Below are 12,521 nucleotides of genomic sequence, written 5' to 3'. Positions count from 1 at the left end.
TATCCATGTTATAGAGGTGAGTTTTAAAAGTGATAATCTCGAAGAGTAAAAATAGTTTATTTGTGATGGTGTTCAGCTTTTATGCAGTTCTCCATCCAGAACAACGAGATATATTTGGGTCAAAGTGTGTTCACACGTACTTCTTTAGGGGGATGAAGTACCAGAGTCTGGCAACTTTCCCGTACCCTAGCGGTGAGCAGCGGCTAACTGCTGACTGACTGGGAGTTTTGGATTAGCTGTCTTTTAACCTTCGCCATTGAATTTGTATCGACATTGTCATGTGTGAAATTTAACGTTATGTATCCATTTCGTTGGTTTTAAGTGTTTAGCTTTGGCTGTTTGTTTTTGTATGGCGACATGGTGGTTTTAGCCGTGCCCTCTCTACTAGCGTTAGCCAGGTAAGGTTGCTATCAGACTTGTAGCTTAGGTTACCAATGTGTTTGGCGTTGCTAGGCCGGTTTTGTGGTCTTATTGTGGGCTGCAGTTTGTTTAGGCGAGCGTCCGGTAGCTAAGCCACTACTTTTGATGATTTGCTCCAAAAATTATTTTAACAGATACCGTAAAGAATTATTCACAGCTCGCTATGACTGCCAGAGGTCCCTCAACGACCGTCACTTCATAACCGGATTATTCTAGCTGGCAAATTATATTTTGTCGGTTAATAAGCCAAATTGGCTTTGCTAAAAACGGTGTCACTGGTCTGTTATTTTAAGGTTAACTTGAACATTAGAGGTAAGTGCAGATGCTACCCTCAACTGTAAGAAGTGATTGTTATTTTGACCACCTCTATAGATCACCTTAATATACCCTTTTAGATTTACAAGTATGTCGTGACATGTGAGCATGAGTCACTAAATTTACCCAAAATGAACATAGGGAATATACTGCAATGTGCATCCGTGTCAAAAAACTTTTGTGTTATACTTAACCAGACTGAGTCCTCAAGTGTGAATGTCAATGTGGTTGATGCATCAGAGTTAACTATATGTTGCCATTGCAGGTTAGAATCGATCATTGATTGTGTTTTGTCCAGCAGGTTCTGATGTGGGCGTTTCTGTTGGTGAATTGTTCCTGAAGCTTCACCTGGAAGACTGAGGATTCTAAGTGCCTTGTCGCTCCACAACATGTCCAAAAGCAAAAGTTCTGAGTCTGTAAAGGTGGTGGTACGTTGTCGCCCTATGAATGAGAAAGAACGGGCAGCTAAGTTTGAGAGGGTGGTCTCTGTTGATGTCAAATTAGGGCAAATTATTGTCAGGAACCCCAGGGAAGCTTCAGCCAGTGAACTCCCCAAAGTCTTCACTTTTGATTCAGTGTATGACTGGAATTCGAAGCAAATTGACCTGTATGATGAAACCTTCAGACCCCTGGTGGATTCAGTTCTACTGGGATTCAATGGGACCATCTTTGCATATGGGCAAACAGGGACAGGGAAAACCTATACTATGGAGGGAGTGAGAAATGATCCAGAGCGGAGAGGAGTGATCCCCAACTCATTTGAGCACATCTTCACTCACATTTCCCGCTCCCAAAATCAGCAGTACCTGGTTAGAGCATCATATCTAGAAATTTACCAAGAGGAAATCCGAGACTTGCTCTCAAAGGACCAATCACTTCGTCTCGAGCTCAGGGAGAGGCCAGATACGGGCGTCTATGTGAAAGACCTTTCATCATTTGTCACCAAGAGTGTGCAGGAGATCGAACATGTCATGAAAGTGGGCAACCAGAATCGTTCAGTTGGTGCTACTAACATGAACGAACACAGCTCTCGTTCTCATGCCATCTTCGTAATCACTGTTGAGTGCAGCGAGCTGGGTGTGGATGGGGAGAACCATATCAGAGTTGGAAAACTAAACCTGGTAGATTTAGCTGGCAGTGAGAGGCAGACCAAGACTGGTGCTCAGGGTGAGAGGCTGAAAGAAGCCACCAAGATCAATCTTTCACTCTCTGCTTTGGGGAATGTAATATCAGCTCTGGTGGATGGCAGGAGCAGCCATATCCCCTACAGAGATTCCAAACTCACCCGTCTCCTGCAGGATTCTCTTGGAGGAAATGCACGCACTGTCATGGTTGCCAACATTGGTCCAGCATCCTATAACGTGGAGGAGACCTTAACAACACTACGCTACTCCAACAGGGCGAAGAACATTAAAAACAAACCTCGGATCAATGAAGACCCCAAAGATGCTCTGCTTCGGGGGTTTCAGGAGGAGATTGCCATGTTGAAGGCACAGCTACAGAAGCGCATTGGGAGGAAGAAGAAGAGAAGGCAAAGGAGGAGGGCTGGGGAGTGTAGTGATGGTGAGGATCTGGAAGATGGAGAGACAGAGGATGATGATGAAGATGGGGAAGACAAAGGGGATTACTGGAGGGAGCAGCAGGAGAAGCTGGAGAGGGAGAGGAGGGCTATCATGGAGGATCACAGTCTGGTGGCTGAGGAGAAAGTTCGACTGCTGAAAGAGAAGGAGAAGAAAATGGAGGACTTGAGAAGGGAGCGTGAGGCGGGAGAGATTCTTGCTGCCAAAGTTAAGGTAAGAAGGATACTCTTCCATAGTTTGTCTATGAAAACACCTTTTATATGCACATGCAACCAAAAAATGACAGCTATGAACAGACTCAGCTGTTCAAAGCCTTTTCAATTGGTGGAATTACCAATGACAAATAATTAGTTCCAGGCCTGAGCCATATGTATAAGACCAAATTCTGGTGACTGTCATGCTGCCTCACTTTTCCAGTGTTTGTATGTCAGTGGCCTCTTTTGCTACAGATGATTTAAGTGGTTCTGTCCTTTGAATTTCCCTCTGTTCTTTCCAGTCAATGGAGAGTAAGCTCCTTGTGGGGGGCAAAAACATCGTGGACCACACCAATGAGCAGCAGAGGATGCTGGAGCTGAAAAGGCAGGAAATTGCAGAGCAGGTATGGTATTAGCTTCAAGCTTTGCAAAAACATGATCTGAAAAATATTTAATCGGAGCAATTGTTATAAGTTGTAAGTAAACAGAAATATGATCACAGGTTGAAGTTATAAAAAAAAAAAACCCTCCTCGTTACCTATCAGTGACATGTCAAATTAGCTGCAATGAAAATGGTCTATAGTGGAAGTATCAGAAGTTATGACGTGTGAAAAAAATGACCCACTGGAAGAGAATAAAGTTTCAGCCCATCCTCTGGCTGAACTTATCTTGCAGAACACTATTTTCATTTAAAAACTAGAAAAATTGTGGATCTACAACATTCCATCCACATCTGTAAACAACTGGCTTTGTGGCGCGTTTAGGTACACCTTGTAAACTTTGAAATTAAAATTGCTTTGTATAGAAAAGCATGTGAGCATGTGTGTGCATAGACAAATCAAACACTTTTTTCCTGTCCCGTTCCTTTTTCTTTTTTATTTATTCAGTTATTTAATTGATTTTTCCGTTATTTTTCTTGTCTTTGCCCAGCTTCCCACCTCCACCAAACTCTGCTCTCCAATGTTTTATAATGACAGCACAGTTTTGATTTTATGTTCAGCGTTTTGTCTTGTAGCTGTTGCTTATGTCACTCGTCTTGTGTTGTTATTGTATATTGCTTGATTTCTAGAGAAAAATTTTGAAGTATTCTGCTTCCAATGCATACCTCAACACAAGTATTTGAGCTATATAGGAGGAATCCTTGCAAAAAATGTAAGCAGATATTTTCTCTCTCTCTTCCCTGTATCTCTCTCTCTCTCTCTCAATATATGTATATATTGGGAGGAAAAATATATATAAAGTGTGTGAGACTTAACAGCGCAGTCAGTTGTTCCTCGTGAACTTAGAAATCTAATCATAGGCCATGAAAGTTGTAAAACTGCAAGAAGTTGTTCCTTCATGTTGTTCCCAAGCATTGGTCTGTTGCTGCCACTTTCTTGACTGGAACATCCGGATTATCAATGACACATAATCACACATCCTTCACATAGTTATCACTGGACATTAACCAAATGACAACCTGACTTAAACTCAGCGAAAGATGTTCAGCCGTGTTACACATGCAGCATTGCAGACTGAAGTTAGGACTGGATGCACTTGTTTTACCAGAAACGGAGAGAGCGAGAGATGCAGCAGCAGATGGAGAGTCGAGATGAGGAGACTCTGGGGTTGAAGGAGACCTACAGCTCTCTGCAGGTGGAAGTCGACGACAAAACCAAGAAGCTTAAAAAGGTAGCGAGCACAGCTTTGGCTGTCTTTCCTGTCCCCCTCTAAGACTCTGGCATAAAACAATTACCAGCATCCCTCTTCAGTCTAGGTTGCTGATATATATGAATATAATCCGACAGTGTCAATGTTTGGTTCACTGTTTGTAAAAGCATCAGTGTAGTGGTTTAATTATAGCAAGGAGGTCAGGTATTTTAATCAGGTGAGAAATTATTATTGGTTTTGTTAGTCAATGTGGATAGTCCGGTGTATCCTAAAAGTCTGTTTGTTCTCTCTGTCCTCTAGCTGTTTGCCAAGCTGCAGGCCGTGAAAGCAGAGATCCATGACATCCAGGAAGCACACATTAATGAGCGCCAGGAGCTGGAACAGATCCAGAATGAGCTCACCAGGGACCTTAAACTTAAGTATGGAGCCTACACATTCTCCTTGGATGAGCCTGCGACTCTGCCTCATACCATGTATCTGTTGAAATGAAGCATCACCCATAAATTATTTATCAACTACTCACCCTCGGATGTCTCCGCTTTATGAAGATTTTTTTTCCCCTACATGATGTCTTGGTTGAGCCAGATTGAGAAGCGCTAGACGCTACTAACCAACGCTTTACTACACAAAATGGATGTTTACAAACTTTACAACATAGCATTCAAGATTTTTTTCAGCTCTATCCATTGATATGCTCAATATTTATACATTAAAAGAATGCCTTCTAAACAATACAAATAACACAAACAGTTGTGTTCCTCACGCTACAAGCATGTGTGTGACCATGCGTGTGTGTTTTAAGTTGATAACCCACTTCGTGTAGTCAGCAGGACTCAAATTCCCACAAGTTATACTGTATAATTGTCATCCATGTGTCTGGCCAATGAACAATTCCCTGTGTGCCACTGAATTAGCAAAATGCAGAGCTGCAGGCACGCCAGCCTCTTACAGGGAATGGGAGATGAGACTCTCCATTCATGTAAAGCCCCCACACACCCATCATTTAGAGACTAAAGATGACTCCCTTGCAGCTTGCACCAGACATTGACCCAGAAAATTCAGTTGAACTCATTTGAATGGATTGGGCACATTCTAAAGGTATTTGCACAATGCTGTGTCTGGTTGTATTTCAGGCAGCTGATCATCGAGAACTTCATTCCATCAGAGGAGAAGAACAAAATAGTCAACCGGGCTTATTTTGATGAGGAGGATGAACACTGGAAAATGAAGCCCATCACGCGTATTGAAGAGTGAGTCATTATTCATATTTTGTATTGTATATTGTTGACTGGTCTTCATAATTTCAGATGAAATTTTCGTTCTGTATATAATTCAAGTCAATTATTTGAATTTGAATCACCAGGCTGAAAATATTAGAAGACAGATTGATAACACAGAACTGTACAATCAGCCTTTAATTGTTAAACACACACACACACACACACAGAGTGCTGCCTGTTAATGACATCGGCAGAAGCATTTGTGATTGTAAAACTGTTTGAACGACAAACAAAACTATCTCAATATTTTATTGATTAATTTCAGCATGTTATAACACAATGCTCATAATAGGGAGCGCTCTTATTATCAAAACATGAACTTCATGTTCTCAGCCAGTACTGATTCTTACACATATTCCAAGATCCACTAGATTTCATGTCAACATGTATTATCTTGTAGTTGGACAGTCTCACAGCAGCGAATGTCCTAGTGACACTGTGTACTCGTCCTCACTCCGTGTCTGTGTGTTTCAGTGACCATCAGATGATGAGCAGGCCTCTCTCTGCGGTTGGCTACAGGAGGCCTCTCAGTCAGCACGCTCGCATAGCCATGAAAATTACGCCCGACATGAGATACAAAGTAAGCTGCACCCCCTTCACACTTTGTCCATTCAACCACAGAGGAAGCCTCAGGACATTTTAACAGCCAAAACCAAACTGCTTCTATATTCCACCTACTCACTTACAAGGCAGCAGCTAATGGATCGTCACAATTAATCGATCCTCAAATAAATCAATATCTGAGTATTAGTTTAGTTTTGTGTTGGAATCCAAAAACGTACTGTTGGTATTACTTGAATCGTTCATCCCTCCCCAGGCTGAGAACATCCTGCTGCTGAACTTAGACCTACCGCCTCGGACTACTAAAGAATATCAAGAGCCAGTTATCGCCCCAAAGGTGGCAGCAGCTCTGGAGGATGCTCTTCGCGATGAGGATGAGATCCAGGTTGATGCCTCTGGATTTCGCAGCAGCTTGGGACCAACACCACCAGCCAGTGCGAGTGGCAGCCTCAAGAAACCAAAGTCTAGGTGAGTCAAACAGTTCTCCTCAATTTGAAGTGGCGTACAGCACCTGACCTTGACTGGTACTTGTCATATAAATATTCTCCAAAAATGTTAAAAGAACATGTAAACTTTTTGGGAAATCTGCTTATTTTCCCACACTTCTCTCCCAACCCCATTGATTGTGCTAAGCTGACTAGCCTGTCTCTGAGTGTCAGCTCTCTGATGCACTTAAAGAGGAGCGAAGGGTATCCATTGTTTTGTGGAGGAGGGCGCATGGGGTAATTCTTTAAAGGTGGTGTGTTCTTTTAGAATGTTTCATCGTCTACATTCATGTAATCGTTTGTCATGGCTCTCTGTCACTCAGTCGGCCAAGAACAGGCAAGAAGTCAAGCACGCCGACCTCTCCGTACAGCCCCTCAAGTCCAGCATCTCCTCTTTACCCAAAACCCCGCGGCCTGGTGCCCAAGTGAAAACTTCGACCAACAGCCTCTCTTACGCACCTTCCTACTACAGGACTCTGTTTAAGAGAATCTTTGATTCTGAAATGACGGAGAAACTTAAGAGACTGATGCTGCTTTATGGAGCTGAACAAATTGTAACCACACCACTATTTACTGTAGTCATGAGCTTGTTCATCATTGAAATTGGTCCCCTTCACTTTCACTGTGAGTTAGTAGAAAACACAAGACAGCCTCACATCACTGTACACTGCTGTTCCCAGATTCTGTGTTTGGTTCAACGCCAGTGACATCAGATATTTTACCAAGTTCTTAATGTACAGAGGAAATGGAAGTGGGCTTTGAATCACCATGAATAGACTGCAGTATCATCAATTCCTCACATCCTACACCTGTTTAGTGTATTAGTCCTCTCTTGGGTCCAGAATACCCCGTTCCATCTGCGATGCATAATGTGAACATAATGATTGTTGTTGTTAATTATCAATGTCATCAATTGGAGCAGCTACACTGACCATATTTGTAAACGTGACAAGCTCATAATGCAACTGCGTGATCCTTCAGGCATTTAAAATGACAAACCAGCTTTGTTTTTGCAGCCCCACTGACGCCATGCATCGCAGATGGACCCGTTATATTTTAGGCATTACTGTAAGTGTGGACAAAGAACACAGCCTTTCTCTTAAATAGGCAGCGTGTGTTTGTATCTCTGGCCACATCTATTTGCGCGTTTCTAAGATGTCTTAACCAAACATTTCGGTTTGTAAAACTGCGCTGTTTTTTTTGTTTGGTTTTTTTTTTTTGGTCACAGTTGAAGTTCTAATAAGGTCAAAGTGGAGCTTCAAATCCATTTGTGTATATGTGTGTTGTTTTTTTATCTCAAGGAATAGTCCAACATTGTGGTAACAGCCAAAAACTGAAAGGCAGGTTTCATATAATTATCAGTATTCAAGCTAGCTCTACAATTAGCAAGCTAATCTGTTTGCTTGTTTGCTGCCAGTTACATTATCTTATCGATCACAACAGCCATTAGTTTGACATGTAGTGCTTGAGAATCTTCTTCTTTAACATTCAGAAACAAGGCAAACATTTCCAAATTGGTAAAACTATTCCTTGAAGTGAATGTGTGTGATTGCACATGCAGGCCAGAAAGTAAAGTGCACAACAGGCTTGGCCTCTGCCACAAGTTGCTGTAATCAGTTGATGCTGTTCTTCCTGGGGGGCATGAGACGGAGGCAGGGGACGATAGGAGAGAGAGCTCATCACATTCACCTGGAATGTGTGTTAACACAGAGATTCTAGCAGGAGATGAACACTAACCAACCCCATTGGTCAATCTGAAGTTCCTGTCCTGGTACGTGCCTGTGATTCATCAGGGTTTCAAGGTGCCTTAACCTGCTCCTTCCTCATTCCTCCTCATTGATTCCAGGATCAGGGAATTGGTAAAAGCATGATTCGTAGCTGGAAAGAATGCAGTCTTGAGATGGAGATGTTGAGCTGCTCCACATATTTCTGGCTGAGCAGGTGAAGGAACTTGTGTTTACTTGTCTTATTTTACCTCATCCACCTTTTGATTGGTCTGAGTGGTCCTTAGAAAGAATTGATAGGTCTAACAGAACGCTATATCCCTGGGTGAGGGCTGAGCTCCTGACCTCACCACAGTAGGTCTGTTGAAACACTTGAACGGACCCAAACATTCCGTTAATACGCCTAAACGACAAATATGCAGTTTAGACCTCCGTGGTTCAGCCTGCCTCTCCGCTGCTCTGTTCCCCATTACTCCACCTAACTGTGAGGGGGGTGCTGTCCGCTCACTGCTGCTGTGGAGGGTTTTACGACCCACTGTGACATTTCAGTAGGCCTGGCTTGCACAGCAGACAAAATCCTAGTGATGGTGTCCCATCTTTGGATGTGAAAGGATCTTGATGTCTGTGTGACCCTGGCCTGCCTGTCTTATGTATTTTCATATGTACCAATTAACATACACTTGCAAGGCAATACTCAGTCACTTTTGCAGATGTAAAGTAACCATAGTGGGGGGAGAAAAAAAAAAAGATCTAACTTATTCTAATCTTTCATTTTTATATACGGATGTAGATATAATTTTCTATTCAGTTCTTTTAAATAGATTATTGTTTTATTTTTTGGAGCTTTGTAATTTAATGTTGAAATTTTATTTTTTGCATCCTACATGTTACTACGTGTCTTCTTTTGTATTCAGCGAGGTACAGGTTTATTTTTTTGTTGTTGTTTGTATACAGTTAAACATGCTTCAGTCTTCTAAAGTCACTTTAGTTCTTAACTTCAGCGGTGAAAGCGATAACTGTTGCACGGTGTCAACTTTTAGAAAGATGGAGATATTGTAATAAGAAAGAAATGTGATATCGGTTAAGAATTTTTTTCCAAGATCACTGTACATTGATCACATGAAAATCATCTTTAGAGTAAGGACTGATTATTGTAACTAGCATTGCAGTACTGTGTAACTGTTGCATGAGTTCTAGCACGCTTGAGTATTTTTTTGGTTTGAGTATCATCGGTCTTTGGAATTTGAGTAAGTATGTAAAATGTGAATGTCTTAATTAAATTCAACACAATTGCATTTGTATGTCTCAGCTTCGTCACTGGAACCAAAATCTAAGACTTGTGGCCAATTTTGATGTGCTGACAAAGTTTTCGTAGTTTAAAAAAAAACATAACTTTTTAAGTTCCGCCGTTTAGCTTTTTTGAGCTGATGGGTTTTTTTGTTTGTTTTTTTAAAACACACTATTGTAGTTGGCAGTCTGGAACTATTTCAGTGTTTTTGTGAACAACTCATACTCTTGTTTCAAGAAAGAAACCACAACTGTAAAGCAATATTTCATCCAAAAAGTGCAACTGCCTTTCAAGTACTCACAGATAGGTGTCTTAATGTCACACACACAAAAATTCCCTCCTTCATCACTTCTTTTAACTCCAGAATGTCAAAAGAGCCAGCCATGTGTATTTAGCTTGAAGCTAATGGCAGCTAACAGTAAAAAGTGTCACAATGAATGTGCGTGAAGGAGCATGACTGAGTTGTTGTTCAACTGAATATGCCAGCTGGTTGCCTTTTCTCCAAACCAGAGGTGGTTAAGTTGGCAAATGGCTGGATAAAGGTGATGTGGATTTTACTGAATGATGCACTTGAGAATTTATAAAGACGTTTTGCCGTTAGCGCAGCTTCCATTAGCTTCAAGCTAAATAATACTTGGCTGGCTCTTCCTTCTCACTAGGGTCCGGAAAAAAGTGATGCAAGAAGAATACAAACATTTTTGTAAATGAAAGAAACCTAATTGTTAATACTCAAAAGCAAATTATACTTTTGAGGTGAAGTATCACTTTTAAACTCTCTAAATTAAAGGAAAATTATGCAGTGCTTTCAGGTTCAAGTAGTAGCTAACAACAATTGGAACACTGACTTATGATGAGCAGAGATGCTCATCTGTACTTGTAATAGCTACTTTTACAGATTTCGTCTGTGCAGACACTCTCTGTCCAAGTCTTTTAGTCAAAATTACTTGTTTCACTTAAAATCCTGTTACAATACTGTGATACTCTGCTTAATCACAAATTAACCCAGAGAATGAACTAGCCTCCTGTACCATATCTCGTATCAACAGAAGATGCTGTTGTTCTCTTGTGTGTGAGAATGTTAGCGTTATTTCTTAATGTGAGCATTCTGCTCCAAATATTCTAGAATTTTCCAACGCGTAGAAATACACTTGACTTCAGGAGCCCAAGAGTACATGAGAGTTTCAAGTTCTCTGTTCACTTGTCTTGCTTTCAGTGGGTGAAGCTCATTTAGAAAAACAACCAGATTTTAATGATAGTTCATAATCATATGCATTTAGCAGAGAAACCTAGCTGCATCACAGTCAGACTCGAATCCAGGTTTGGTAGACACGTGGTACTCAAAGTTAGCTCCAACAGCAGTAGAACAGTGACACACAATGGGATACAAGACTCCTGCTCAGAGAAAATGCTTCTTTGAAGACATGAACCTTTTCTACTGTGACCACATCCATTATTTTATTCTAATGTTTTCAGATTAGACCCCAGGTTGCTACTTAGTAACATTCAGACCCCGATCTGAAGGGATTTTGCTCAATAGGGACATTCAAATCCAGAGTCAATTATTGGTTATTAACGATTACCTGCCAGCATGCAATTTGGCAGGAAAGGCCATGGTGACCGACAGAGACAAGCAAGCCCTGAGCAACTGTGAGAGATTCTACAGCACCAGAATCAAGGAGGTGCCCCTGGACGTGGCCGATCTTCTCTAGAAGCCTCCGGCTACCACGTGCCATTTTCAGTTGTGACACAATGTTTTAATGATTGTTCATGTCCTTAAATAAAATATAAAAATGTATTTCTGTCTTTGGTCAAAGTTGATGATGTTGAAGTGACTTCCCTATGCTCTGCTGTATTGCATACATAAAAAAAAAACAACAATTAACAAATATGACGCTGATGGGTGGGGCTGCTCTGGTAAAACCTGTCACGAGAGTTGGTGGGATTCCTGAGCAATGATAATTCAAAATAGTTGTTGAGTGCGGACCTCACATCGCTGAAGGAGCCAAACATCACGGAGCTCCTCCTTTATATACTCTTAAGTTGTACTGCAGTACTGGCTGTGCTATGACGTATTCATAGTGCTGAGTTACCACGGCGTTGTTTCATTGGTGGATCATTTCTAGATCAAAGTTTCAAACTGAGATGAGAGATTAGTGATCTGATTCGAGCAGAACGACATGGAGACCACAGCTCAAAAACTCCTACATTAATAATTTATGTACATCACCTGGTTTAGTGAGTCTTTTTTTTTTTTTTTTTTTTTTTAGATTTAGTCATTTTGTCAACATCTTCCTGGCTGCCACTCCACCTGTTAAACCTGCAGCTCCAAGACTCCGAACTGTTACACTGGTCCGTCTGTCTTCCTTTGTTAATGGCCCTTTTCTGGCCATGATGATGCAATATACGACTTCCTGCAGTGAAATGTTATGTAAATGACGTTTCACAGGGTGTAGTCCGTCCCGGCACTACTTTTATACAGACAGACGGCTTCTGAGTCGCCACAAAAGTTGGGACACCTGTAGGGAATGTTTGAATCAGCGGTTAAAGCGGCGTTTGCCTCGGTTTTGCTGAAATAGCTCTTCATTCCAGTTTTTATAATGTCAACTTTGATTTTTAAATCCAGAACTTTAAGACTTACCTCAGGCTGTTTACTGGAATTGAATTTGCTAAAAGAACACACCTTTTTTTTTGGGGGGGGGGGGGTAAGCTTTATTACTATCTTTTCCAGAGCCAAACATTTTCCAGTTGACTGCCTGTTAGCTTAGCGCAATGAATGGGAGTCAGTGGTAAGTGTTAGCGCCTCTTTCAAGTCATCGAAGAAATAAATCCTGGTTTATTCAGAATGAAACCTCCTCATCCTGTCTCATGAAACCGCCCATGAATTGTAGAAAAGTTTTCTATGTCAGCTTAAGTTTTAGGTTTTGTCAAGAATCACAATGCCCAGACAGAGAAGTTCTGACTATGTGTCTGAGTCCAAATCCTGACTTGTACTTTTTTTTTTTTAATACACAACCTGAGTTAAAT

The 12,521-nt window shown here is 41.3% G+C and overlaps 1 protein-coding gene across 3 annotated transcripts; it reads left to right on the top strand.

The window, feature by feature from the left end:
* The first annotated feature begins 175 nt into the window (after window positions 1-175).
* Window positions 176-9,979, top strand: kif3b (kinesin family member 3B). 3 transcript variants are annotated; one of them, XM_086213991.1, is made up of 9 exons: window positions 176-398; window positions 1,037-2,528; window positions 2,812-2,913; window positions 4,058-4,180; window positions 4,460-4,578; window positions 5,293-5,409; window positions 5,914-6,019; window positions 6,257-6,468; window positions 6,809-9,979. In XM_086213991.1, the coding sequence occupies exons 2-9, from the start codon at window positions 1,125-1,127 to the stop codon at window positions 6,912-6,914; spliced, it is 2,289 nt and encodes a 762-aa protein (XP_086070117.1). In that variant the 5' UTR covers window positions 176-398; window positions 1,037-1,124; the 3' UTR covers window positions 6,915-9,979. The 3 variants fall into 3 exon arrangements, with proteins under 3 accessions (XP_086070117.1, XP_086070118.1, XP_086070119.1); XM_086213992.1 differs by having other exon boundaries at window positions 1,034-2,528; XM_086213993.1 differs by lacking the exon at window positions 176-398 and adding an exon at window positions 483-732.
* Window positions 9,980-12,521: the final 2,542 nt, after the last annotated feature.

This window comes from Aulostomus chinensis, chromosome 9 (assembly GCF_037954235.1).
Source record: "Aulostomus chinensis isolate RoL2024-O1b breed Wild chromosome 9, RoL_Achi_v1.0, whole genome shotgun sequence".
In the NCBI taxonomy this organism is placed as follows: Eukaryota; Metazoa; Chordata; class Actinopteri; order Syngnathiformes; family Aulostomidae; genus Aulostomus; species Aulostomus chinensis.
This window is presented reverse-complemented; position numbering and strand designations above follow the sequence as displayed.

Excerpts from the sequence above, each read along its gene's own strand:
- kif3b (XM_086213991.1), top strand. The coding sequence starts at position 1,125 with ATGTCCAAAAGCAAAAGTTCTGAGTCTGTAAAGGTGGTGGTACGTTGT. Across the intron at positions 4,579-5,292 it reads ACCAGGGACCTTAAACTTAA|GCAGCTGATCATCGAGAACT; the intron begins GTATGGAGCCTA and ends GTTGTATTTCAG. Across the intron at positions 6,020-6,256 it reads CGCCCGACATGAGATACAAA|GCTGAGAACATCCTGCTGCT; the intron begins GTAAGCTGCACC and ends ATCCCTCCCCAG.